The sequence below is a fragment of the Halictus rubicundus genome, chromosome 3 (genome assembly GCF_050948215.1).
Source record: "Halictus rubicundus isolate RS-2024b chromosome 3, iyHalRubi1_principal, whole genome shotgun sequence".
In the NCBI taxonomy this organism is placed as follows: domain Eukaryota; kingdom Metazoa; phylum Arthropoda; class Insecta; order Hymenoptera; family Halictidae; genus Halictus; species Halictus rubicundus.
Window position 1 is genome coordinate 654,751 of NC_135151.1, and position 27,114 is coordinate 681,864.

General features: G+C 36.4%; 1 protein-coding gene across 3 annotated transcripts; it reads right to left on the reverse strand.

The window, feature by feature from the left end:
• Positions 1-1,478: 1,478 nt before the first annotated feature.
• Positions 1,479-27,112, reverse strand: LOC143352317 (protein unc-93 homolog A). Of its 3 annotated transcripts, none has more exons than XM_076784655.1 (10): positions 26,984-27,112; positions 23,645-23,925; positions 19,579-20,652; positions 8,111-8,481; positions 6,661-7,085; positions 5,929-6,134; positions 5,267-5,658; positions 4,998-5,130; positions 4,757-4,894; positions 1,479-4,389 (listed from the first exon to the last, which is right to left on the reverse strand). In XM_076784655.1, the coding sequence occupies exons 4-10, from the start codon at positions 8,300-8,302 to the stop codon at positions 4,169-4,171; spliced, it is 1,707 nt and encodes a 568-aa protein (XP_076640770.1). In that variant the 5' UTR covers positions 8,303-8,481; positions 19,579-20,652; positions 23,645-23,925; positions 26,984-27,112; the 3' UTR covers positions 1,479-4,168. The 3 variants fall into 3 exon arrangements, with proteins under 3 accessions (XP_076640770.1, XP_076640771.1, XP_076640769.1); XM_076784656.1 differs by lacking the exon at positions 26,984-27,112 and adding an exon at positions 24,546-24,820; XM_076784654.1 differs by lacking the exons at positions 19,579-20,652; positions 23,645-23,925; positions 26,984-27,112 and adding an exon at positions 15,213-15,701.
• Between the last annotated feature and the right edge of the window lie 2 nt (positions 27,113-27,114).

Genomic DNA, 27,114 nt, shown 5'->3' on the forward strand with positions numbered 1-27,114 from the left:
TGCGCCCCAAGGAATTAATATGGCTTATACACGGTTCTTTGTTATAATCTTTTTTTCTTCTTTTAAGAATTAAAATTAATTTTAAGAAAATCGAATATCAAACGAAAAAAAGAAGAAAGATTTATAATTTATACATAATAAATTCTTTTCAAGTTTTACGAAAGAGTTCTACGTATGTAGCGACGAAACCTGTGCTTTTGCTCAGCAGAATTTGTATTGTTCGAAACGGAAATGACGAATAATGTTTTTATATTATACAATATGCGCCGAAAGTTGCTAATCGTTAACGTTCGTTTCTCTCGGCTATGAGAATGATTCAAACAATAATAATTTCCACGCAGTTGTATGACGCTATAATAGTTTCTCGTCAGTATTCTTTTAGTGATCAAAGTAGTTTCTTTTTGTTTGACAATGTTCTCTTTCGCGATTATTGTTTTGAACTATATACATATACACACACACACACGATCATTGTAAACCCCCGACTCTTTGTTTAGACGATGTATGAACGTACAATTTTTTATGATCTCCTGAGTTACTATACATATTTGTACTTTGCATTCAGAATGCGTATACATGTAGTTTGTATTTGCAATAGTCGAATAGAAACGTTATGTTCTTTTTTGTAGAACGGAAGTTCCGGTAGGGGTGTACGGTTTGTGTTCTGTTTTAAGTGAATCATGGGATGACGTTGTATGTACTTGGAAATCTAGAAAGGAATTTAAAACGATGAATAAAGGGGCATTGTTGAAGTTATACAGGCTATAGCTAAAAGTTTCTATGTGGCTAATGGTATGTGGAATGTGAGAATGATCTAGGTATAATTCTATTTGTTAAATATTTAGTGTTCGGCCACCAAGTGTCGATACATTAATTAACTTCTACACGTCTCGTGATGATGACAATACTTTAGGTAGATAATGTTACAAAAACTTATATGCTATAAGTATAAACTATTCGTCATGTCATGATGGATCAAGTTCATGGGATTTATAAGTGAATGACACGAGATTAGTCAATAAACGAACTAGTAGAATGTGAAGATACAGTGATATATATTATCTTCGTACGTGGTTGTACGAGTCAATACATTACGATTATACACGCAGGTTTACTAACGCGACCATGCATTCTACTGCCAAAATGGAAAATATACGAGATATTCTTTCTTGGCTCGAATATTATAATAACTATTTGCCTGAGTGTGAATAATATATTTATGATGAAAGTAGTACAACGGTGTTCACTGTATTGTTTTTAACAATCAATGTTATATAGGTAATATTGACTTATTGTGAACAAGATTATTATACATGTATATATATATATATACATGTATGTAATTTAATAATTCAGAAAGTGGTTATAATAATATTCTGGTATTTGCTTTCTCGTAGGAGACACTCTCGTTTGGAAATATTTTTTCGCGATGGAAAGTATGTTTCGCGACGGAAGATGAAAGTAAATTGAAACGTTGATCAATATAAAATAAGATAATATTTATTATTTCACGAAATACAGTTAATATATGCTTCTGCAATACTGTTTATAAATCCATATTCATTTACTAGGACATAAACATTCGCTTCCATTCCATGTAACGAAATTGACCGTACACTGTATACAAGCACGGCTCAATGGTTGAGGATTATTATTTATCAGCGAGACCAGAGAATGAGCAATTTTATTGCTGAACAGTTGAGATGCGATGGAAGTAATGTTTCTTGTCCTAGCATTACAACAAGTAACAAAATTTCGTTTTCTTTGCATATTGTTGATTTTCATACAGCGTCCCCCATTTACGTCTTCCCTTGTATAGATTTCGGTGATATAATTAATTTTAATATTGCAAAATAGATCGGTGTACATATAAATACGATATACTGCTATATGAATTCATTTTTATGTTTTGTTAGCTTGGCTTGAACGCATCGTCATGAGTTTAATACAAACGATCAGTCGTACTTTCAAAATTATATATACATATATTAGCATAACAGGGAGAGTGACTTTGTATTTCAATATTTGTTCTTATTTCTTTCTTTCTTTTTTTTGTAAAATTTACAAATAGTCCGGCTATTTGTTCATTCTTTTCAGTGATTTCTATAAATTAGGAAATATTTCATATAAATACCTATTTCCTAAATTACCATGAAACATGTTGATTTTTCCTATAAGTGTAACATTACCCGAGATAACATGTATTAGTTTGTATTTCAAGGTTTTTCCATTTTATATCATTACAATTTCATTCATCTTAGAATCTATAAGAAAATGTAGCTGTGTATTATTTGATGTAATGACGCACGGTACCATCTTTGTGTACATACAAATTCCACAGGAAGGAAGAATGATTTCAAATGAATGTATATACCAGTGACGTCGTGAGGATTGTGTTTGGAAGATGATATTATTAAAAAACAGGACAAATATGAATTAATTTGAAGTAATTCTTACGTGCTATGCTTATTTCGAGATTATTACGAACAATTATTACAAAGGTAGACTCGCAATGTATTACCCTTAAATTTTAATTCTCTGATATATTTATATATATAGTTGCAAAAGTAATAAATAACAAACAGATAATGTAGAAAACAGAGAACGTTCACGTTCAAAAAAGATTTATATGACATTCAGTTTTTTCTTTTTTTAAATGTTAATAAGTAATTATTGACTTGGAATTATTCGATTCTCCTTGAAATTCATCGATAGACGAGCACATTAACGATGCAGTAACATTGGGATCGTGTTAACGTATGGTATGTTTCTTATTAACGCAAAACGGCAAGATCCATTTTTTCTAAAAAAATTAAAAACATCGTCGTTCGTATAATAAATTCGTAACTTGTTTATCCATCTTCTCATATAAATATCTTTGATATTGACCTTTATAACTATAGTAGAACTATGGACTATATCTTACATTTCTTATAGAGTATTTCATTTCTGTGATGAAGGGTAGATTGCGATTCATGAATTCCATTTTCTTTTTGGATAAATTAGAATTAGCTGGATTTGAAAGACATCAGGTACGTTTCGACGTTGAACGTCGGTTAATGATTTGTTAGAGAGATACTACTATTTATGATTGGTATGTTCGATCGTTTAACAATATATATGTGTGTATTTATAGTTTTGCTCTCGTCCAGTAATTTACGACATCAATTTACTTAAATCGATCGTACTTGTTCGAAACAACAGCTTGAAAGCATGTTACCGTTTGTTGCATGAAGTTTGTGTATGTAATCACTCGTTCGCCCGTTCCATTCAACTTGAAGAAAGACTTCTTGAAAAAAAAATAAAAACAAAGCATTTAATGAGTAGACTGGGGTAAACTGGTTCAAGTTTCTCAATCATTAAGGAATACCATAAATAGATTTACACATACAAATTCTTAACCTTGTTAAATGCGGTGTAAAATGTTTTATATCTAATTCAACTGAAGAACAATATGTGTATTATACAGTACTTATTTCTTTCTCTTCTGTTTAATAGTTGACATTAATTTACATTCAACTGATATCGATGGTTCAAACATTCGTCTGATTTTATGTGCCGAATGATTAGGTCGTTCGAAAGCCAAACATGCGTGGCTTTGAAAATTAATGTTTACCGTCCAGCAGAAGAAAAATAAATAGGTATAATATTGAAGAAAGGGATCCTGGAAAACGGAAAGAAATACATTGTTCTTTCCCTTCTCTTTGTGAGTGCACTCTCCTTTCAGTTGTAATTGTTTACAAAGAATTAACAATGAAAGTAGAGTATAGCTAACTTAATTCATTCGCTCAATTTTTATTCCCCAGTCTACTCAAATGCTCAAGATACTTAAAAGTTTCTGGATTCAGCTTGAAGAGACAGGAAGAACACCGCTGTCAGTGGCTTTAGAACTGTTTTGATGTTTATCGGTGGTTATCGGTGAACGTTGCGACAGAACGTTATCTTTCTTGTTAATACTCTGTTCAATGTTATTTGCAAAGGCAACACTGTGAGCTCGCCGGCGTGTGCACCTCTTCACGGTGTTTGTACTATGTTGGGCGATAAGTTTTCTAGTTCTACTATGTCTCTTCGCCATTCTTAAGTTGAATAGAACGAGTTTGTCTCAATCGCTGTAACGTGCTTCTGTTTTGGTGCTTGAACCGTGGTCACTTTTAGTCGATTCTCCCAGTCACAATGGTGCTAAACTTTTACCTCTCTTTGCTAGCCTAATCTCTAGCCATATGTAAGGAACCACAGACAGAAGTAGCACGCAAGCAAGGCCAAGTACTCGAACTTGTGTGCAGACTAGTCCATGTAAACCAAGCGTCAGAGCAAGGCCCAACCATCTCCAAAAAAGAGATGTTGATAAGGGCCCTTGCCAGGAGTTTGGATACAAACCCAATACTAATGCTGGAAAAGAAATATTTTTTACGTTGACAATTGTATCCTTGTCAATGATTTTATGTATACTTTTCACCCTTAGCATTCGAGTGGCAACTCTGGGGCGTTACTAAAAATTCCTATACCATTATTGAAAATATTATGTACATTACTATTGGTAATAATTTATTAAATTTGTTTGTATCTAATAAATTAGTAAACATTTAAGTACTGTATGAGGTACTACATCAGTTCCGTATCCATAAAATGAAAAAATATCATATAGAATGGGTCGGAAGAAATGTTTGATTATGAAGTTGAAATAGCTCAGAGTGCAAAGGGTTAAAACTTACTTTTTCTAAACACAACTGCAGATAATTAATGTTAATGTACTCACTATATATCAGTGTTTCCCAAATAGAATTACAAACTCCCCAAGCAGCAGATATAACATGGAACAGGGCTGGATCATCGCCGGATGGCCTCCATGTCATCAAAACCAGTAATAAGCAGGCATGGAATACAAATCCAACAACTGACAAAGGAAACACAGGAATTAGTAAAATTAGAACTTTAGTATGTGTGTGGCAGGTGTGGCATCATGTTGAAATAAGAAAGTTGCGGTAGATGTTACGAACCTACAACAAAGTATCTCTTAATGTGCCTTAACAACATTGATAATGTTACACCAGCAAGAGCTTGTAAAGATGCCAAACTTAAAAAACTTAGAGTTACTGTGCCAGCTCCTCCCAAAGCACAAACAACATATGCCTATAACAGAGATGATTATACGGATAATAATTATTACGCTACAGAACATAATAAAAGTATACAGAATAATTAAAAAATATAGAAGTACTAGGGGGCTAAGAACACATGGAATAGAAAATTAAAATATAGTACTCACTTCTATGAAGTCAGCATAGATGAATCCCTGTTCAAGTCCAATAAAAAGAGTCAGTGGTGCAGCCAACTGCAATTTAGGATCTTGGAATGCAGACTTTATGGACGCAAGAATGTTTTGAGCACTATGCTTCTCATTCACACTCTGCGGTTCCTTCATTCTGGAATCAAGAAAAGCGCAGGATATACTTAATCCTAGAACAGCAAGACCGAGCCATATGCTGATCAATATTGTGGATGTTCCAGAAGGTAGCACTGGTATATTAATTGTGCCATTTTCAATATAAATTTCTTCTGGACAATACTCTGCTCCACAGACATCATTTGTTTCATTGTTCAGCGTGTCTAGTGGAAGTGAATCTGTCAATTTTACAATTATGGCAGCGATTAGACAACCTGGAACAAATATACAATGTTAGCATTACATCTTTGTAATTTCATACAATAGTGGTACAAAAAATTAAATTTTATTAATTTCATGAACTACAGATATAGGAACCAAACAATAAAATGCTATATTTTAGTTAAAATAAGACACTATGACCGATAAAGAGACTAAACTGCAATATATTAGTTAAAATGAAATTAAAGTTAATCGGTGGAGTTCAAATGAAACTGCAGATTAATGAAATCGTAAAAGTGGACATTATTTGAGCTGTTTCGTACCCAGTGCGAGACCTATGTCTTCTGCTAATTTAATTCCTCTATTAAGTCGTCTCAGAAGGCACTCGCGTCTCGTCTCATCAGGATCCTCAGGATCAGCGCACACCAGAGCTAGACTAGTTGCTGATGAGTTCACATGCGAAACTCGTGCTATGAAACTCGGTGTTATACAAGCACCCAGCACTGCATAACTGGGTAATAGCACGTACCTGTAATGTTTCGGTTTCATTCATAAATTTTATCTTGGAATGAACAAGCAATCCTAACAAAGCATATTCTAACTAAAGCATCCTAACAACAATTATCCAATCGTGTATTAATAATTTTTCAATATATGTAGACTAATACTTTTTTTCTAGAGAACGACGAGCTGCATCGAATAGTGCATAGAAAAATATGTTTCTATTTAAAAAATATGAAGGTGACCTTGACATCTCCAAAACTCATCTACAAAAAAAAAACTGTTGCCATATTATAGTCTTCTTTATACTGAAAAACTTTTGTTAACAAAGTCATTTCATATTTTCAAAAACAGCGGAGATAATAACGTGCTAACATGTACTGGACCAACCTGTATACTAACATTTGCATTCTAAAATCGGACATTTTATATGTAACAACCTAATGCATATGGGAATACATGTTTCAACAAGTTCCGAAATAAAAGAGAGAGAGAACACGTCGGACCGCGATGGGTTGGCATCGGCGCCTTCGTACATGCACGAAGCTACCCACCATTTTGGATACAGATGCGCTCCAACGAAGACTGTGGTAGCAACGTGGCTGGAACTTATCGCGAGATTTGTCCCTAGTCTTTGCACGAGGATGGGTGCAAAGCAGCTGGTGATGGTCGCGGTTGCGTAGAGAAGAGCCAGGAGCATCGGTCCCAAATGAGGGTTGAATGTGCCAAGACCAGCTTGCAAGGGGAACATGGGCAACGTGGCGGCTGAGCAGCTTGCGTGTCCCAAGAGGAGAGCCGCGCAATGTCTCAAGATCGCTTTTTTCGGAGGTCGAGGACCGGAAGGAGCCGCCCTCACGGCTGCAATTAGACGTCGCACCGATGATGCTCCTGCTGACGAGTTCATCGATTCACGCCGACGCCATGACAAAGCCGATGTCCTCGTAGAGCGACAAGAGATGGGCGAATATGCTGCCATGTGCTGCAAATGATTACATTCGTGTCAAACGGGTTCAATGATTTATCAAGAATATATATTGGGTCATTTGTAAAAGTCTTGATACGCGTTTCTAACAGATGGTGTTATTCCTGTAACAATGGGACTGCATTGAACAAATATATGTCTACCATTGGAAAGAGTACACCTTCAGCTGTTTTTGAACAGCAGGTTTAGGTTGTTTTCATAGTGTTTTCGTCATAAAAATAATTGTTAAATAGAAGCGTTTGAGCATTTCCGTCATGTGACTTTATATGATATTCAAGAAGGTTCTACTGTTTCAGCTGCCGTCGAAAACATGCAACAAGTATATGGAGATCTTACACCATCCGAAATATACAGCGAGACGATGATGGTTCGCGAAATTTAGACTCGGTGAACGTGATCTATCGGACAAACCAAGGACTGATCGTCCAAGCGAAATTGACGATGATTTAATCTGTGAGCTACTGCTAATAAATCTACGTATTTCAATAGAAGAAATTGTATCATCTACATACATTAACAATTAGGGACCCCTTAATAAATTTTTTCAATGGTGACCGCAATTTTCTTCACAGACCAACTAGTAACATAGTACCACCTTGACACAACATAGTCCATTAGCTTCTTGTTACTTAGAAGAAAACTATTAAATTTCTTTTAGTAGGTTTCTATTACATCACTCTTGTTTAAACCCCTTGCTCTACAACAACGACTGAGACTCGTGGTAAGAAATTTGGGCCACAAACAATAAGCACGAGCCTGACGCGTAGTACCTGGTTCGGAGCAAACGTAAACAACACGAATCAGAGCCGTGGTTGAGTTGTTCTCGATATTTTCTTACTTCCGTCGCGCCGATATATACATGTCATAAGACGCATACTAAACTTCTTGTTTATTGTGACCGGAGCAATCGGGAGTTAGCGGGTAGGACAAGGGGTTAATGACGATCAACTAGCACAATCCCAAAAGATTATATCGTTTCTTTTTTTGTAAATGTTACGAGAAATGTATAAAAATAGTCGTACCTCCAGCATAGCATCGTTATCCCATAGATTATGGTGGTGGCCATTGCTCCTGGCGCGTCTATGTGTATGTGCTAATGGTGGAGGTTGAGCTGGCAGTCGTATAGGTCCTAAACCACCAATCGGTGCTGGTCTGTAAGCAGGACTCTCTAGCTTGTCCTTGGACAACTCGTGAAGATTCGGCAAGGAACCCATGATTTCGGACTTTTGTTACTATTCTTTTTGTTTCCTTTACTGAATGGCCTCTCTTATAGTCGCTCGGGCGTTACTCTGATTCTGGACAGAATCATCGTCGGAGAAGTATGCAGTTAACATCGTTGCAATTCTCATACCCTTCGACTTCCCAATTGTTCATTTATTGGTTTTGATGATACCTAAAATCACGGACGATTCATTCGACATGAGTACAATATTTTTTGTGTGCTCAAGGGTCACGAATTAACTTGCGCAGTTAATATTATGAAATACGACTGGTTGAATTAAAATGTAAAAGAAAAATGGCTGAAAATCACGAGAGGATTTTTTTCTGTAACTTTTTCTCAGCAGTGTGTTAGAATCTCGAACCACTCCCTTTTATCGTTCTTGCTAGGTTGACTTACTTTTTTCATAAACATTGCGACAAATGTAAAAAGCTCACGTCTGAACATACAGAAATTCCATTTTTTTTGTGCAGAAGAAATTCAACAAAATCGTTTATCCTTGCGTTGGACAGTCACTTAAGAAGTGCATTAAACGAGAGCCGCAATTATAACATGTTTTCTGAAATACGATATCGTAAAATGATTGAGTAATAAGATGTTTAAATTCTGCTGTTCCTAATGTGGGGTATAAAATAATTGCCGTTCAGTTAATCAATGAACGGAAATGAACATGACTAAATAACCCTGCTATGTTTAGTTAACCCTGTACCTGACACACGGACAAATATTGGTTTAGAAAATATGGCACGACGTCCACATGTCCACAAGAATCGTTTTTATTTACACAAACATCAAAAACAATAAAGCAAAAGGTATTTTCAATCTAGTTGACTGGAAGAAACATCGCCAGGCAACTGTTCAATATACCTTCTAAACCAGTGATGAGCAACCGGCGGCCCGCGAACATTTGGAACAAAAATCATAACTTTTAAACTAATCAATAGTCGACATACCTTAATACCTTTTTAACGAGAATACAAAGATGCGTTGATTTATATGAAAAATATGATATGATTCCATAACAAAAATTTAACTCTAATTTATTTATTACTTAATAATAAAAAATGATAGTAATATTAATAAGAAAAAATGATAACAAATACATCCCATAAACTAAAATTATTTAATTAGTATGTTTAAGTATTGCATATTGCGTTCTGGCCCACTACAGTCGGCGGGTTGCTCATCACTGTTCTAAACTAACGATTTTTCAAGCGAAGTAGCTCGATTCAATTTTCTAGAGAACAATGAACTATTCTTTCACACAACGCATAGTTTAGTACGAATAATTTGCGTTTATAAATGAAAACCGGCCACCCTGCATAAAAATAGGGACTTGAAATTGCCGGTCGCCCAGCGTCCGCAAAATTAGATACCGTGCTAAAAACTCGCATAAAACGAAGAAAATGGCTTCCAGTGATGGAACCGAATGGTTCCGGGAACTTCTCGGCAGGAAGAACGACCGTTGCAGTTCGATTCCGTTCTAAAAGCGGATGCAACGGCAGCTGCAGGTATCCGATAGGAGAAACTGTAAGCCGATACCAACGTACCGATACTCTGTGGGAGTCTTGCATAATTTAGCCGGCGATTCTCGGAGTATAGTCGCGCCTCCAATTATGCGGCGAATAAGAAGAAAAAAAAGATAGGAGATAAAAATCCCGTAAGTCATCTGCGGGACCTTGAACGAGAACTTACGACGGAACAACTGTTAACATAATGATCGCGGTGCCGGCCGGCTGGCCTTGATATCAGCCCCGTGGAACGGATTTCGACCAATCGCCGCGGTGCAACAATCGACAAGCCGTCATACGTGAAAATGCAAATCAATGCAAATTCCCTGTCGTCCGACGGAAAACCGACTTTGGGCTCCGTCGATCTATAGCTTCCGTCTCCGAACCGGTGCAATGTATGCAGGTGTATGCAGCGAGCGCGGCTCTACAGCTCGTTACCGCGCATTAACATATCGTTGCGTAATTCCGACGCGATTTCATCTCGTCTTAAAACGCGACCAGAAGTCTGGCAAGCGAAACCGAAGCGAAGAATATTTCATCGATCCTGCTGACAGCGGGCCTGGGTCACCAGCGACGATCCCATTATTTATTCATACGTCGGTGAATAAATGGTATTTCTGGACTGTTGACCTCTATGCGAAATCCCGTTTTCAAGGACTAATTAACGAACGAGCTCGCCGGAAGTTCGACACCTTGATAAACAGTTTTTACAGAACCGTCCCGTAATTGGAGTTTCTCCGGCGCACAGTGGGCTAAATGCCCGATCTAGCTGGAAAGAAGTCCTACACATCAGATGCGGCTACCGATGTCAACTTATATGATGTCGTTGTAAATAGGAGGTCCCAAACTTTAAGTTTATGGTATTTTTGATCGCGAAAAAAAGTTCTGAAAAAATTTTTTAAAGATAAAGTAACATCAACTTACCACTCGATTGTTCATATAAAGAAATTGTTAAGAAAATTGTCCTGCGGTATTTAATCCAGTAGCGTCTCAGAAATATTGTAAAATTTTAGACAAATTTAGACTTTTTGTATTTTATAATTTATTTTGTAAATAAGTTACAAGAATTTGCCGATTGTTGTCGTAATGGATTGTATTAGTCCTAATTTTTGCAGGTGAAATACCATGTCGCATCGAGTTATACCAGTTTCACGGTGTACCAAAAGAATTATTTCTGATGAAATGGCAACTAAAGGGAAAAAATGTTCGAATTTATATCAAGTATAAGAATGTTACTATCGTCTAGAAATAGTTTCAATTAGTAGCATTTGGTAACTTGGGCAGCGCACTCTACAAAACGTGAAATAGCTTACAAGAAACGAACACTATCTATGTCAAGATCTCCCGAAATATAAACAAAAATCTGAAGCACCAAAATGAAATAAATCTGCAGTACTCACTTTCAACTACTGAATTCATGTTATTATGAATATAAAAGTCTTTACAACAGCCAGATAATCACAACACACGTTCTGATACTTAATACTTCGCAGCAAACGTTCGAGAAACGTAAAACAATAATGCGACTCGGCATTTGGCTTCGTCGTTTGTGTAATTGTTGACAATGCTAATACCAGAGGTCACTTTACATCGCAGAGGAATGTATAGTACATTCACCAATACTTACATTCTTTTACCTTCAATTTCAGACTTTTTTCCTCCTAATTATATGATCTGGCCTACTATGCGTCGGTCTACTCCGTGCGGTATTTTCGTTGCGAACATGTAGACGATCACAGCTTACTGGTGTTTTTTGGGAATTTTGCAAACGCAAAATTGTATTCGTTCATAACGAAGACGAGTAAGTGAAAGGATATAGTGGGATCAGATGCCTGGAAAGTACCTCCGAACCAAACTGATTGTTGGACACTCCATTCGATAGGGCTCTCAAAGAAAAGCCTCTGTGACAAGTTTCAAGTCTGCACCCCTACCACAAGGGTAGTTATAGGGTGAGCACGGTTTAATGAATTTTCCTTTATTTCTTCTGTTCTGGTCAACAAAAAATTAGGAGAAAATGCATGAACATTCTACCTAAAGCACACACGACAGAGAATTATTTCAGAATTTTTGGTTGCAAAATCGATTTTTAAAAAATCCGGAAGCATAAACTTGCCCACTTTATATTGTAGTTCTCAGAGTGCCACAGCAATTACAAAATACAGAAAATCCGCAGCAATTATTCGTTCTAGAGTGTGTCCAATAGATTAATGATTGCAGATAGTAGTCTAGTCTAGTAAAATAAAATGACAGTAGTATGATTTCACTAGTGAACACGCTCTGTTAAATTATTTGTTTCCTACACTGTGGATCGTTACGCAAAATTCGACTTTTATAAATTGTTTTATGAGACACAGTATATGGTGAAATATTTAGTTCTTTATAAAATGAACGGTTTCTTGTGTCGTGCTAGTGTGCCACAAACGCAAAAAGATTCACTGTCTATCGATCGCTGAGAGTTCGAAGTAATATTGTGTGAAGAATTCTTATCCAAAACTGAAGTTGAAAATGTGAAGATTCACGGCACCGTTCTCGGAAACGTCGTTTTCGAAAACGTGTCTGTTTTAGACGCTGTTTTTTTTTTAGACGTTTATTTTAAAGTGGTCGCATTAACGGCTAGGTCATTAGCGATCACTTCAGTTACAATTGAATATAACAGAGAAGGTTACAGTTATTTTTACATTGAGGTGTGTTACAGCAAAAACAAATTTATAACATTTTATATATATCAATCGATTTAAAAGTGTACAACGCTACATTCCCTACTCTGTGATTGTTTTTACAGTTTCGAAACACTACGGAACAGGCTCGGAATTGCTTCGATAAATGACTATAAGGAAAATGTCTCTATCGACAATAAGAAATTCGCTGACTCACGATTTATTTAAGTTTATTCACTTTACGAGAAATATGTTTCAACTGGGTTTTGCTACTTGAAATTGTTGAATAAAAAACTGGGGAAAAAATGAAAAGAATGATTGAATTATATATATCTTTTTTTTATGTAGAAATTCGAAGTATTTATTTATTTGTTTTTGATTTTAGAAAATTGGTAAAATGACATTGTATTATATTCTGTGGAGTATTATGCCTTACAATTTTTTGAGGATTTTCATAAAGTTTTGAAGTCTAGTGTGGTAGTGTCAGTATAATGTAGGATATGACAATGCTTTTATTATAACTTCTCAATAAAGCGTTTTAGGTGTACGTTTGTGTTTATAGTGCAAATATTGATCGTTTATCTTTGGAACGCTTTGTAGATATTCGATATTCGTATCGTCGCAGCGTAGAATTTTCTTTACTTTTAAATAACTCTTTTAATGTCGAACGGTTTTAGAATACTATTTGCGATTTGATTAGCCCGCCGATATTTCTGCAGATTCCCATTTGTATACGTGTTTCTACATCAAGTAAAGGTAGATAGTATCATAATTCGCGGAGTAACAGTTCTCGCAAAATAAAAGTCGGCTAGCCCATATGGAGCTTTATTGAACTTTATTGCTCTTTGAAAATTTCAGTGAGCTGAAGATGGTTAAGAACACTTGCAAATCGGCGAAAAAATCGAAAAATCGACGAAACGTAACTCATCCAAACGCGAACGCACTGTGAATGCGTCTATCGCTCAATATGGTAATAAGAGAAATATGTGTTACTATTACAAAAAAAAAAAAATATGTTAACGTAGATATAGACACAATTGTCATTTGTTTTTTCAGGAGGATTTCAATAATCCTTTGTTCAAACTATTTTCAAATAGTATTTGTTCAAATTTTCAATAGTATTTGTTCAAACTAATATAGTTATTATCACTATATCGTACGTTGATAAATAATAGAGGGTTAGAAAATTTGTGTGCTGGCGCAAAGCAATTTATAGAAGTTTATACAATTACGTAGTTTGACAGGGCGCCTCTTAGGGAGTATAGCGATAGCGCATGAAGCCCCCGGGATTATGTTCCTATTAGAATGTACGATATAAATACGATCGATAGATTGAGTATCCCGTGCAATACCGACGTAATTGCTCGAGAGTGTAATTGGTAGAAAATTATATAAATGTAACGAAGTCTGATAACGTAAACCATTCTCTTGATTATGGTCAGCCGATAAATGTATGAAAACGAATAAAACAGTGCAGGATGTTCGACAAAAGGAAAGGAAAAAATGTGAAAATGATTCTTTCAGACAAAATAGAAAATAAAATTGTCGTCCAGGTTCTGTTTTTTGTTTACAAGACTTTAAAAATTAGTATGACAATTGTCTTTCACTGTTCATCGTCAAACAGAATGGGAAACTTATAATCGTCATATTAAGATAAATAGAGACTACGGACTTGAATATTTATTGTACTGTTGAATTATTGTTGCTATCACAGTATACTAATTTTTATGGTAAAGTGGCTCTCGTTGGAAAATACGTTCTCTCTGTATGAATTTATTCTTTCTTTCTCTGCTATGAATACTTTTCAAACCTTCTGACCACCGCTGTGTATGATAATATCGATTTTGTTGCGTTCCTTTTTTTATACTAAACGCTTTGTAATGTCTGCCACACGCAACTAATTAACTTCCACCTGTATACTTCCAACACTTTATCCTTTCATATTTATCTGCCTTCTCCTTTGCTCGGTTTATCATGTCCATTACTTCTGATCTTCCTTCATCATTACATTTTGCGATGCATCCACTATTTTATCGTACTATCCGTTTTACGCTATCATTTTAAACCGTATAAAATTAAAACAATCTTCATAAAAAATGATAAGACATTGCTGGCAATTTATTAAAATTTCTGAACACTGGAAACACTAATTCGTCACTAGTTGTAAACATTATAGAAAATATAGGGTAAGGTACCCAATTACTGTGGGCGTACTGTGCCTATATTAATTATACTTATTTTTAAAGCATAAAGAACATTAAGAAAGAGATATATAGCATATTAACTTATTTCAATGAAAAATATTTAATATCTCTTTCTTAACATTCGTCATGCTTTAAAAATAAGTATATTTAATATAGGCACAGTAATTGGTATTCCCCACAGTAGTTGGGTCCCTCACCTTATTTCTTAGATTTCAGAGCAGTTCATTTACGACTTCCTACTAGTTTCAGAAACATGCTAACTTCATCGCGAGGGATGGACACATATTAACCCTGGAATTGATTTGAATATGTTATTAAAAATGCATTTGTCGCGAATTTATTTAATTTTATTTCACCGGACATGTATTACAGAACAGCAGAAAATCTGAATTCTTATTTTTATAAAGTGTGCCATAGTTGCTGTTAGGGTTTTGCAAAGTTTTCGACTCTCCGCTAACAGCAGAAATTAGAGAAAAATATACAAACAATTTATTCGCGAGTCGGTCAAGCTTCGAAAGAAAAAGCGAGCTTACTTTCTGGTTGCTGAGCAGTGGGATCGACGGAGACACATCATGGTTGTTACCACGACAACGATACAGCATCTGGAGCATCGGGATCATCCTTGATCGGAATTCACGATTGCTATCGGCGTCGAGCCTACGTTCGACAGACGGTATTTACGGAACACTATGTCGTAGAACACATGTATAAACACACGTGATTTTCTCGGTCGGCCGTTTCTGCGACGAGGGTTGCGCGAGCTATACGCGGCGAGGATTTCGAAACATTTGACCGGTTTACGCACGGCGAACGCGATCGACGCGTCCACGGATCACCTTTACCATTATTCCGCGGCGTATTTATAACGCTTGTCTCTTCGGCATGTGTCGTTTATAGTGATCGATAAGCACGTTTAACGGGGAACCGCGGGAGTGAGCGAACGGATATAAACAGCCTGGGAAAATCACCTGAGACGCTGTCAATCTTCACTCGAGTATAGCTCGCACTAGCACAGCGAGATCATCCGTTTTGTCACACGATCTCGACGAATTTTCACGATTCTGGAACGAAAGCTCCGATGAGAAAACCCTAATCGGGATTCTGATGCTTGTTCGCTGCGAACTTCTCGGTTTTTCGCACTACAGGATCGAAATCGTCGAGTTCGTCACACGATCTCGACGAATGTCCACGGTCCAGGTGGAACGGAAGCTTTGACGAGAGAGAACGAACGTCGTAGACGAGTACTCTAACCGCGATACTGATGCGCGATCGTCGCGGAACTTCGTGTCGGGTTTTTTTTCGGGAGAGCACTGCGCGTTACCTCAGGTAATAGGGCCGGGCTGTTGGCCGACCGTTTCGGTGATGAATGATCGAGACGTATCGCACGGAGGTAGCAAAGGGTTGCGATCGTTTCTGGCCTAACGAAAGCACAACAGCGAGAGCGAGGTTCCCTTCGGCTGAACTCGGTGATCCTCGCCGTGGCTCGCTCTCCCTTGGTTCCATTCTCCTCTCGATATGGTCGATAACAGGGAGAGTGCGTACTGCACCCTCGTTCCCCGATTCCGGCGAATCTTAAGCGCAAAAGAGCGAAACAAAACGCCGGAGGAGTTCAGCTTTTGTTTCTGAAGGCATCCTGCTGTCACACGGCCCGATACGAAGCCCGATGCGAGCCCGAGCCTGAAGTGGTCGTCTTAGGGTCAGATTATACTAGACAATTCAGACGCTGAGGGTGTAGAAACATTAGATATAAAAACAGGGTAACCAAATTCTGCCGACAGACCTGTTTTTGTACCTGCCGTGTTTACACACCCTCAGCGTCTGATCTGCCTAGTATAATCTGACCTTTAACCGTTCGATCTGTTCCGTCATGGAACCGGGAACACGCGAACCTGTCCCGAACCCCATCACGATCGGCTCCTTCTCAGTGCTGGGCAAAATAGTATTTGAAATAGAAAATAGTAAATAGCTTATTTTATTTTTAAAGCATATCTATAATCATGCAAATAAATTATTTTATTTAAAAGAAAAACTTTTTGAAATACTATTTAAAAATAGTATTTTATTGGGAAAATATTGAAAATAGTGAGACATATTTTGTAGGACTGTTGTGATATTTTGTTGCGTGTAATGTTATTACGACATTGTTGTCTGTTTATCAACATGTTGCATGCAAATATTCGTAATTAAGCTACAAATAATACTTTGTTAACTATTATAGTTTCTTGTGTTAACAATTATAATTTATAATATTAACTATTTGCTCAACTTTTTTTCATTGTAAGGAAATATTCGAAATACATATTAGGGGTACCCATAAGTAATAAATTATTTGCAAAAAATTTTACAGTTCTTTTACAGTTTTCGATAAAGCAGCCTGTGTTCCAAATATTCTAAAAAGTATAATTTTTTTTACAACCCTGTAATAAAATGGCGGCGTCCGTACCTTCCGAGGATCATATTCGTCATTGCATACTTTTTCGTTTTGCGGGGTTTAATGCAACGGTAACAACAAAGAATATTTGCAATGTTTATGGAGATGTATTGAAGGTCAACAAGTGTCAACGTCGGTTCAGAAGGTTTGCTGCTGGTGATTATGATCTCTCTGACAGGCCTCAAAGTGGACGACCAGTTGAATTTGATAATGACACCCTAAAATCTCTAGTGGAAACTGATCCAAAATTAAGTATACAAGAATTATCGAGAAGCCTTCGGTCCACATGGTCAACTATACAAAGGCACCTACACGAAATGGGAAAGGCATATAGGCAAGAAATATGGGTACCGCATCAATTATTTGAGACCAACAAGAATATTCGTCGATCAATTTGCACTTCATTGCTATCCAGATTTCGTAGAGATCCATTTCTCAGCGGAATAGTTACCGGGGATGAAAAATGGATTCTTTATGATAACATAAAGCGTTTCAAGAAATGGCTTACTGCAAATCAAACCGCAATATCAACCCCTAAACCTAGCTCATCACTTAGAAAGGTGTTACTGTGCATTTGGTGGGACTGTCATGGCATAATTCACTTTGAGTTGTTGAAACCTGGAGAGACAGTTACCGCTGAGTTGTATTGTCAGCAATTCCAACGGCTGTATTCAGAACTATTGAAAAAGAGGGTATCTTTAGTCCACAGAAAAGGTGTAATACTGCAAATTGACAATGCCCGGCCCCATACAGCGAAACTCACTCAGAAAAAAATCAAAGAATTACAGTTGGAAGTTTTACCGCACCCCCTGTACTCGCCGGATATTGCTCCCTCTGACTATCATCTTTTCAGATCTCTGGAGCATTATTTAAGAAATAAAACATTCACTTCTGTAGAAGATGTAAGGAGGCACCTTGAGTCATATTTTGCTTCGCGAGCCCTGGATTTCTATAAGAGAGAGATTGAAAATTTGCAAGGAAGATGGCAAACTGTCCTTGATAATGATGGAGATTACATAATAAATTAAGAAATAAAAACTTGAATTTACTACAAAGTTTGTTTTAGATTTCAAAATAATTGATTACTTATGGCTCCCCCTAATATTTAAAATACAACAGTAAAATATTTTATTTTATGTATCGGGTTGTCAAAATAAAAGTATTTTATTTTCCGACATTTTTCGTTCTATTAAAGTAGTATTTTATTTGAACCACATTAAATTATATTATTTAAAATAGTATTTTAAATATTTTTTCTCGAAATTTTGCCCATGTCTGCTCCTTCTATGGTTGTTCCATCGATCTTCGATGTCTTTATTCTCGCGTACTCGCGGTCAGAAATGTTTTTAACCTCTTCGTAGCATGGAGTCAGACTATAGGTTTCGTGCAAAGTCGAATTTCTTAAAACCGGAATAAAATTCTATTTTGTTGTTTGCTGTTGCTGTTAGTTATTATAATGAAAAATTCTGATTTTGAATGAAGAATATTTAATATCTCTTTTTAAATATTCATTATGCTGTAAAAATAAGTATAATTAATATAAGCACACTAATCGGCACCCCCCAGTAATCGGGTCTCTTACCCTATGAAGAAATATATTCTCATATGTTTCCTGTATTTTGCGATTGAATTAGACAATTTTTATTTTGCATAAAGCTCCACGGTCTAGGGTAAAGGACCCAATTACTGTGGCAGTACCAATTACTGTGCCTATATTTATTGTACTTATTTTTAAAGCATAATGAATATTAAAAAAGAGCTATACAATGTATATTAACTGATTTTAATGAAAAAATGTAATATTTCTTTTTTAATGCTCATTATGCTTAAATAAGTATAATTAATATAGGCACAGTAATTGGTACCCCCACAGTATTAGGGTCCCTTATCCTATTAATCACGAACGAGATATTTGAAGACACACTGCTCGTGTTAGATGGAACACCCTGTACGTCCGACACGAGGAAGAGACGTTACGTCAAGTATCGTAATATCCTGTGCGTTTACTGCGTATAACTCTATTTCTTAATGGAATCTCAGAACGAAACGCGTAGAAGGGAAAATGAAAGTGTGAAGAATTAATGAATATATATAAATGCAGTAGGTTGTTCAGAATGCGATTGCGGATTTCAACGCAATCGTATCAATAACGAGCGTGCAATATTACTTTAACCGACATCGCGTTGCTACCATATCGTGTTCTCCGAAGCAAGAGTCCTGAAACAGAACACACAATTCTCCGGAAAAAATTGATAGTAATTAAACAAAAAATTGGTAAATTAATAGTAATTCAACGTCTTAAAATATTGGCGGGCAGATACGTCACCGGAAACGTTTATGCGCTGTTTCGAGTTTATTTCTTGTGCCGGAAAAAATGTGTATACCGCGAGCAGTTCGCTACAAAGGGAATTTTAATTAAAGGTCAAAGTCGTGGAGGACTATGACGAAAAAACTACGCTGCAACGCACGTTGTTTGTTATTTCAGGCTTCAGGAGTCGCTGAGAATGCGTCTACGTTAATTGAATGACTTTGGCGTCGGGAATTTGAGGCGGAACATGTCCACTTCCTTCGAAGATTTATGCTAGATCGAGGCCGCGTGATTAAGCAGCATTCGTTTTATCAATACGATCGTTCTTGCGTTCTTCTTTCAACGTGAGTTCGTTTTTACTTATTTTCCGGTCGTTCTTTCATTTTTCACTAAGAGTGCAACATTGTTATACTCCGGCTCTATTGACTATCATCAATTTTTGTTCTATTTTCATTCACCATAAATTTGTACTCTCTACAAGAACATGAAAGATTGTACTGCACTCATTTGTGCCTTTCACTTTTGATGATCAGTAGACTGCGGATTTTTATGCAAAACCTAAATTGTCTGCATTAATTATAGACATTAATTTCTTTTCGTAATCAGATGGAAATGATGTAACAGCATTTTTAAATTCTTCAAAGGTTTTTTCTATTTTCGATTTGACCTATTTATTTTTATTATACATGCATAAAATCCGCAGTCTAATCATTGGATCATGCTTCACCCGTAATGTCAGTTGATGTACTTGAGGTGTATTAACCCCTTGTTCTATCTTGTTAACACCCGATTCCTCGGGCCACAATAATCAAGAAGGTCGGTCACGCGTTGAGCCATTTACCTGTTTAGTATACTCGCGATATACGCGGTATGTATATCACGAGCGACGAGCCTGACTCGTGTTATTCACGTTTAGTCCGTACGAGGTACTACGGCCCAGACTCGTGCTTATTGTTTTTAGCCCAAATTTCTTACCACGAGTCTCACTCGTTGTTGTAGGACAAGAGGTTAATAATATACAGGGTGTCCCAAAAATGTCGGAAACTCTTGAAAGGGTTGGTTCCTGAGATCCAATTTTCTTTGAAGTAACTTTTTCTTTAACAAAAATTTCCGCCTCGGCTTTGTTAAGGTGTAATTAACGGTAAACGCGGACCAATCAGAGCGCGACTATAGCGAACGGATTCCAGCTTGGCGACAGGTCCTGCTGAGCGTGACGTTGCCATTGGTCGAGTATCTGAAAAGAAGTAAACGGATTCACCCTCAAGAATGTACGAAGATTGAAAGGTGATGGTTCAGGAGGCTAAGAACAATGCGAATTTAGCAATTTTTTAAAACGAAACTACGGAGCAGTTCTTTTCGAAACTTTTTGGACAATTTACTTCATGTGCTAGTAGCGCGTACCAATTTTTTCGTTGAAAAATATGTGGTAGAAATGGACGTATAATAATCCCGTTAATTAATTATTTCCCGTTTATTCTGTATTGTTCAATACAGAAACAAAAAATATAATAAAGGTATAATAAAAGTTACACGCAGTTTGAGCTCGACTGTAGTTCTTAGCTCATCGTTAGCAGAGAAGTGGCGCAGACGGGGGTAAAAAAATGTTCACGCATGCTTTGCTTTTAGCGATCTGTACCCCTTCGAGATCGGTCCCTTTCAATTCAGCTCAATGCCACTTGCCTTCCTTTTCGCAGGCGTGGTACGCGCTGTGTTATGCAGAGTTTGACCCGGATATCTACACTTCGCCAGCATAACTTCGAATGGTCGTGGAAGTTGATCGGCCCCGTCAGATATTCTTAAACTGGATCCGAATCTGATTTTGAGAGACCTCGGGAGCAACGCTACGGGAAACGCGTGGCTGAGTAAACGTTGAATACCGGTGTCGTTAATTAGAGCGGCAACCATACTCGGACATACTCGATGCGGCGCACAGTCGGTGCCAAGGCGGCAAAAAATCCATTTTATAAATTCTCGATTTTTATAAAAAAAAAATTATTTTGTATAGCCCAAAATGAGTGGATAATGTGCCAAAGTCCGATTTAAAAAAAATTTTTTTTACGGAGATATACGCATAGTAAATAACCTTTTCTTATCTCCTGGGAATTCATCAGTTTTCAGTGCGATAGTTATGTAATTATTCCGCCTATAATTGAATACTTAGGGATCTACAAATCATATGGGTTATTACAAATAGCTTAAACTATTAGCTGGCAAAAGATTAAAAAAAGAATTGTTTAACGTTAAGTAACATGGATTAACCTGAAGCCTTTTTGCGTTACGCTCACTTTTTATTTATGGAGGAATACAAAAAATCCTTTGAAAAGTTTCGATCTGGAACTAATCGTTTTGGCAAGGTGTAATATTGATCTAACTTTATGTAAAAAATCATGAGACCCTTCCAGATGCTTTCGCCGCGATTTAAGTTTAAACATGAACTTGCAGAATTTCCAAAAATGCATCGCGCGGAAGTTACGGTTATTTGATGTTTCGGGTGAAATTTTTTAAGGAGATATCATAAATAATAAAGAAAAATGTGAAATAGTTAGAATTAATTTTTTATAAAAACAAAATTTAATAATAATTTGTTTATGTTAAATGAACAAAGTTTTCGTTCAATAGATCACTGTTTTTGGTCAAAAAGTAGCAAAAGATCAGTAAAAATTAAACTATTCAACAAAAGTTGTTGCCGTTTTATCGCATATTGAACGAAAAGTGTATCTCCAGAATTAGAGTAACGCAAAATACACCACGTGGAGGGTTAGTGTCGTTTGTGTGTTTTTAGTGGTGTAATCGGTTTCTTAATATTTCTTATTATTTCGATAATAAACTGCAACAATAGAATGACTGGATTCTTGCATCTATCACTTTAAGGGGTTACATACCTTCAGCGGCGGTGAAAATTGGTTTTAAATGAAATTTTTAAGGGATATATCTTAAATAATAAAGAAACGTGTGAAATTCATATATATAAAAAATATTTAATAACAATATTTTAATGTTAAATAAACAAATTTTTCGTTCACTGGACCACTGTCGCAAAAATGCAACAGGTATTTTTTGGCAGTGGTTCAATAAACGCTATAAAAATAATTTATGTAAGACAAAAAAATTGTTATTAAATATTATTTTATACATTTCACATTTTTCTTTATTATTTAGAAATATTTCTAACAAAATTCACCTAAAACATCAAATACACCGTAATTTCCGTACGATTCATTCTTGGAAATTCTGAAAGTTGATATTTAAATTTAAATTGCGGCCAAGGGGTATCGAAGGGTGTCGAAATTTTTTACACAAAGTTAGTTCATTGTTATACCTTGCCAAAACGATCAGGGCCAGCCCAAAATCTATGAAAGGATTTGTTGTGTGCTTACATAAATAAAAAATAAGCAGAAAACAGAGATTCCCGATTAGCCCATATTACTTAATGTTTAACAACTTTTTAAAAAAATTATTTTTGGTAGATAAGCATTGTATCTATGGCAATTTTTCGGCAACTGTGCGGCGTGCAGACGTTGAAATTACTATGATCATATGGTCCGGTAACGATTCTACAAAGTCGCACGAGTTCATTCGTGATTTCACAGTCCCGAAGAATGCGAAAACTGTTGTAGAACAACTTTGTGGAATTTTATTTTCAAGTAGGTGCACATCGAATTAATTATTGAGTATTGATAAGTATGGATTTCAGAGATTTTAGATTTCGTGATTAGGTTTCATGATGGTGTGTGGCACTTAAAGTTATATTATTATTATTATGAGTATGATGATGATGATTATTATTATTATTATTATTATTATTATTATTATTATTATTATTATTATTATTATTATCATTTTCAATAAAAATCCACAGTCTGTTTATGACCAAACATTATTCTATATTTTTTATTAATCTCTCTGGAGGAATAAAATTATGTTCCTCAATAATGGATAGAGATGGTCATGAAATTTGAACATTATGAAAACGACGGATCACGAATGTTAACATTTAAAATTAATTTAGCTTGTATAATATAGCACCCTCTGTAATTTCGCCAAGTATCATTAGCAGAGCCGTATAATTCCAAGTTGATAAATTATTCATTCATAGAATGCTAAAAGATTTTATGTTTTTACTGTGTAATCCATTCATGGAAAATTAGCCGATCGTTCACATGAAGAGGCCAGAAAATTACAGTTCACGAACATCATGTGCATCGTCGACGTTTTCGTATACTTACAATTAGAATTAACAGCACTATCTTTGGTCGAGTTGTGTTATTAAACCATCTTTGGAACAATAACGTGTCTCAAGGCGAGTCTACGATCTCTTTGTTGCATGTCAAGCTGATAAACACCTGACTTGAGAATCGTAGTTAAGTGTGTCAATGTTACGCCGATAATGCAACGAGCATAAGCCGTGCATGTCTGTTCAACTGCTTAGGTTGATCACCTCTCGGTTGGGTATCGAGTCATTTTGCCTTGCTGGGAAGATAATAGTCACCGACCAAGGATTGTCAAACTGTAATCAGATGAGATCACACGTGACTTTATGTCTGTTCAAATCGGTATATCTGCATGCGGTGGCTCCCGTTAATATTCGGACACTCTTAAAAAAAACTTTTTTAATATCGGACCATACGACTTGAAGTTTTTCGAAAAGTTAGAACAGTTGGTTCGCCAAATCGCGTGTAATTTTTTATAAAAATTGAAATTGGTAGGAATTACAGAGAAAATACTGGAATATTTTACAATTTTTTTGTGTGGGTCTATATTAAAAATTTAAAAGCTATATTTTGTAGATCTGTATCAATTATACGTATTCTGAAAATTTCATCTAAGAGTCTTTTTAGTGTCTTTAACGCTAAACCTTCAGTGTTAAAATGTGACAGAATTGTTTAATATTTCTGAAATTATTTAACTTATGAAAATATTTAAAATTGCAACAACACTAGCAGAATTTTGTGTAACTTTGGGATTTTATTAACGAGCAGGGGTAAAACAATAGAACCTTGGTACACCATCATGAGCCTCCACGCGTTAAGTGTTACAAAACTTGACGAAATCGACACATTTGCAGAAATGAGCTTAATTCGCGCACAATAAAGCTCATTACGTCCCAAACGACTATGCGGCACTTACAATCAACCGTTCCTAATGATCCAGTAAGCAATTCTCGCGCAGAAATGTACACGTTTTACGACAAGACCCAGTTGAGCCCTGACCTGACCATAGACATTCTGGAAATGAAACTGCGTTGGCCTATCTGCCTTTACAGAGCCATCTTTCACGTTATGGATCAAATACAAAAACGATTTTTAATATCCGAATTTTGCTTCTCCAGTGTCTTCCTCTTCAGGTTCTTTCAGAAACATCCCTTAAAAGCATCCCTAGTACATCCCTTAAATAAATTATTGTTACACGTGTTGCACAGCTAAGAGATTAATGATCTCTGAAATTTGATTATTGTTTCAGATTGAACGTGAAATTTTACTATTTGCAATATAAGATGATAAATAACAGTGTTTGAAGAAGACGGACAAAGATTTTTCACAGACGCTAATTAAAAGGTTATAATAAATTAGAAATACAACGCGTTAATGAGATTAAAATTTTCCATAGATGAGAGAATCGCTCGACGAGACACGTGGCAGTGCAAAACGAGGTCTATAGCGGAGTATAAACAACCACGATGTCTAGTTCGATAAAAACGCATGGTATTCTATTAAACAGGCGACTAAAAAACCAAGTGCCGACCCAATGAGGATCGTGCGAAGATTACTTTAAAGATTGCACGGAATTCAAAGACGATCTTAGTGTGTCAGATCTATGAAGACGATAATAAGTTTGGACTCGTTTTAATCCTCGGACTCCTGCGAGATCTAGGCCTACGCAGTGTCTCCGGATTAGGGGAGGGAGCACGAATTGAGGGGAAAAAGTTACCCTCTCTCTGCCAGTACCGGAGTATGCATGACATAGGGAGACGAAACTTGGGGAATAGTGCGGTAGAAAGGGAAATTAGAGTGGGGGAGTAAGTCATTTCTGACCCACGTCGATATTTCACCACAGTTTTCTTTCGATACAAGGTGATGGCTCGGGACCGGCTTTCGTCGTATTTCGGATGAAGAAAAAGCGTCATTTTATATCGGAATAAAATTGTACAGGGTGTATAAAAATTATATGTCATGATTAGGCCGTTTTTGGGGTCGCTGATCACGAATCTGAACTTGAAATTAGAAGAAACAAAATGGCGGATCCAATATGGCGGACACATACATTAAAAAATTATTGATTCTGCTTGAAAATTGGTATTACGCCGTTTTTGGGGTCGCTGATCACGAATCTGAACCTGAAATTAGAAAATTCGCTGTCTCATATTGACCTGGCGAGGGGAAAGACTAATTCTCCGGATAGCAAACTCTACCCTTTGTATTGTATAAACTAGGTATTCTATTCGCATTTCATAGTTCCCAAAGAAGAAAGAATTGAAGAATTGCTGGTCTTTTTACGTACACTAAGCACCCATAATAGAAAATATAGGTTTCCATTTGAAAAAACAAAGTGGACCTTCAAATGACCTTGAAAACGCCATCCAAATAAAAAACTGATACTGCCTTGGACACGTGTTTTACACTTTTTAAATATTTTTCATATTTTTCGAGATATTCGACTGGAAAGTTTTCAAACGAACAGCCGATATAAAAACAGCGTTCGTGTTCGTAAAATATAAAAAAATGTCGGATATATGATTCTTTATAAAAAAACTGACATTCTATTCAAAATCTGTTTAAATTTTACAGAAAGACTTAATGCATATCTCTCACAGTTTGACAAGAAATGCAAGGGAAGTACATAAAATACCTACTCTGCGTTACAAAAACTAGTGCTACGACCGCAGAGGCACCTAGGGGCAGCTAATTTTTTTTTAGAATTGCAAGATAATACTATGTAGTAGAAGCTCCAACAAGTTTTAGCGTGGGACCGTGTGAGACTTGCAACTTTTACTCTAAATCGTAAAAATTTATGCCTTCACTTTTACTCTTTCTTTGCATACACAGTTATCAGTTAACAATAAACATTTGACACTAAAACCTATGCAACTTACCTCCACAAACAACATCCATAATGCACAATTAAAATCGAAACGTTTCAACACAATTTGTACACTGTGCACTTGAAATTCGCAATGTGCTTCACAAGCTTAAAAAGGTATGGTCTAATGAACTCGAAGTTCGGACTGTGACTGTTGGTCAGGTATAAAAAAACGACCTTGTTGCTGTTTACCCCCACTTAGAAACACTCTTAGAGTAACCAATCCCATACTTAAAACTTACCTAGCTAGAAGTTCATATTTTAGGTTTTGGCCACGTTTTCCAGCTTTGGGATCACTGTGCGACCGGCAGAGAAACGACCGATATTAGCGACGCGATTTGGCTATTGAAAATTTGAACTGTTCCCGGCGATCCCCGCCGTCCAGAGAAGCGAGACACGATCGGTCAACGGGGAGGACCTTGGAAATCGAAGATCAAGAGTATTCCGGTGCTCCCACCATAGGCTAAGTACGCGAGAGTAGCACTTACCTATTAGTGCAGACTCTGCTGGTGGTGCCCCTTCCTCGATCCTATCCGCGGAAGGTCCAATCCTTGAACACTTTCTTATAAATGAAGGTTGACCGGCGTCTCGTTTCTCATTTAACGCTCCATCCCTCGCA

What these genes read in the sequence shown, in the direction of transcription:
- LOC143352317 (XM_076784655.1), bottom strand. Translation starts at nt 8,302, where the DNA reads ATGGGTTCCTTGCCGAATCTTCACGAGTTGTCCAAGGACAAGCTAGAG. An exon ending in ATAACGATGCTATGCTGGAG is followed by an intron (nt 7,086 to 8,110) that starts GTACGACTATTT and finishes AATCATTTGCAG; the next exon opens with CACATGGCAGCATATTCGCC. An exon ending in TTGGGAAACACTGATATATA is followed by an intron (nt 4,390 to 4,756) that starts GTGAGTACATTA and finishes TTTCTTTTCCAG; the next exon opens with CATTAGTATTGGGTTTGTAT.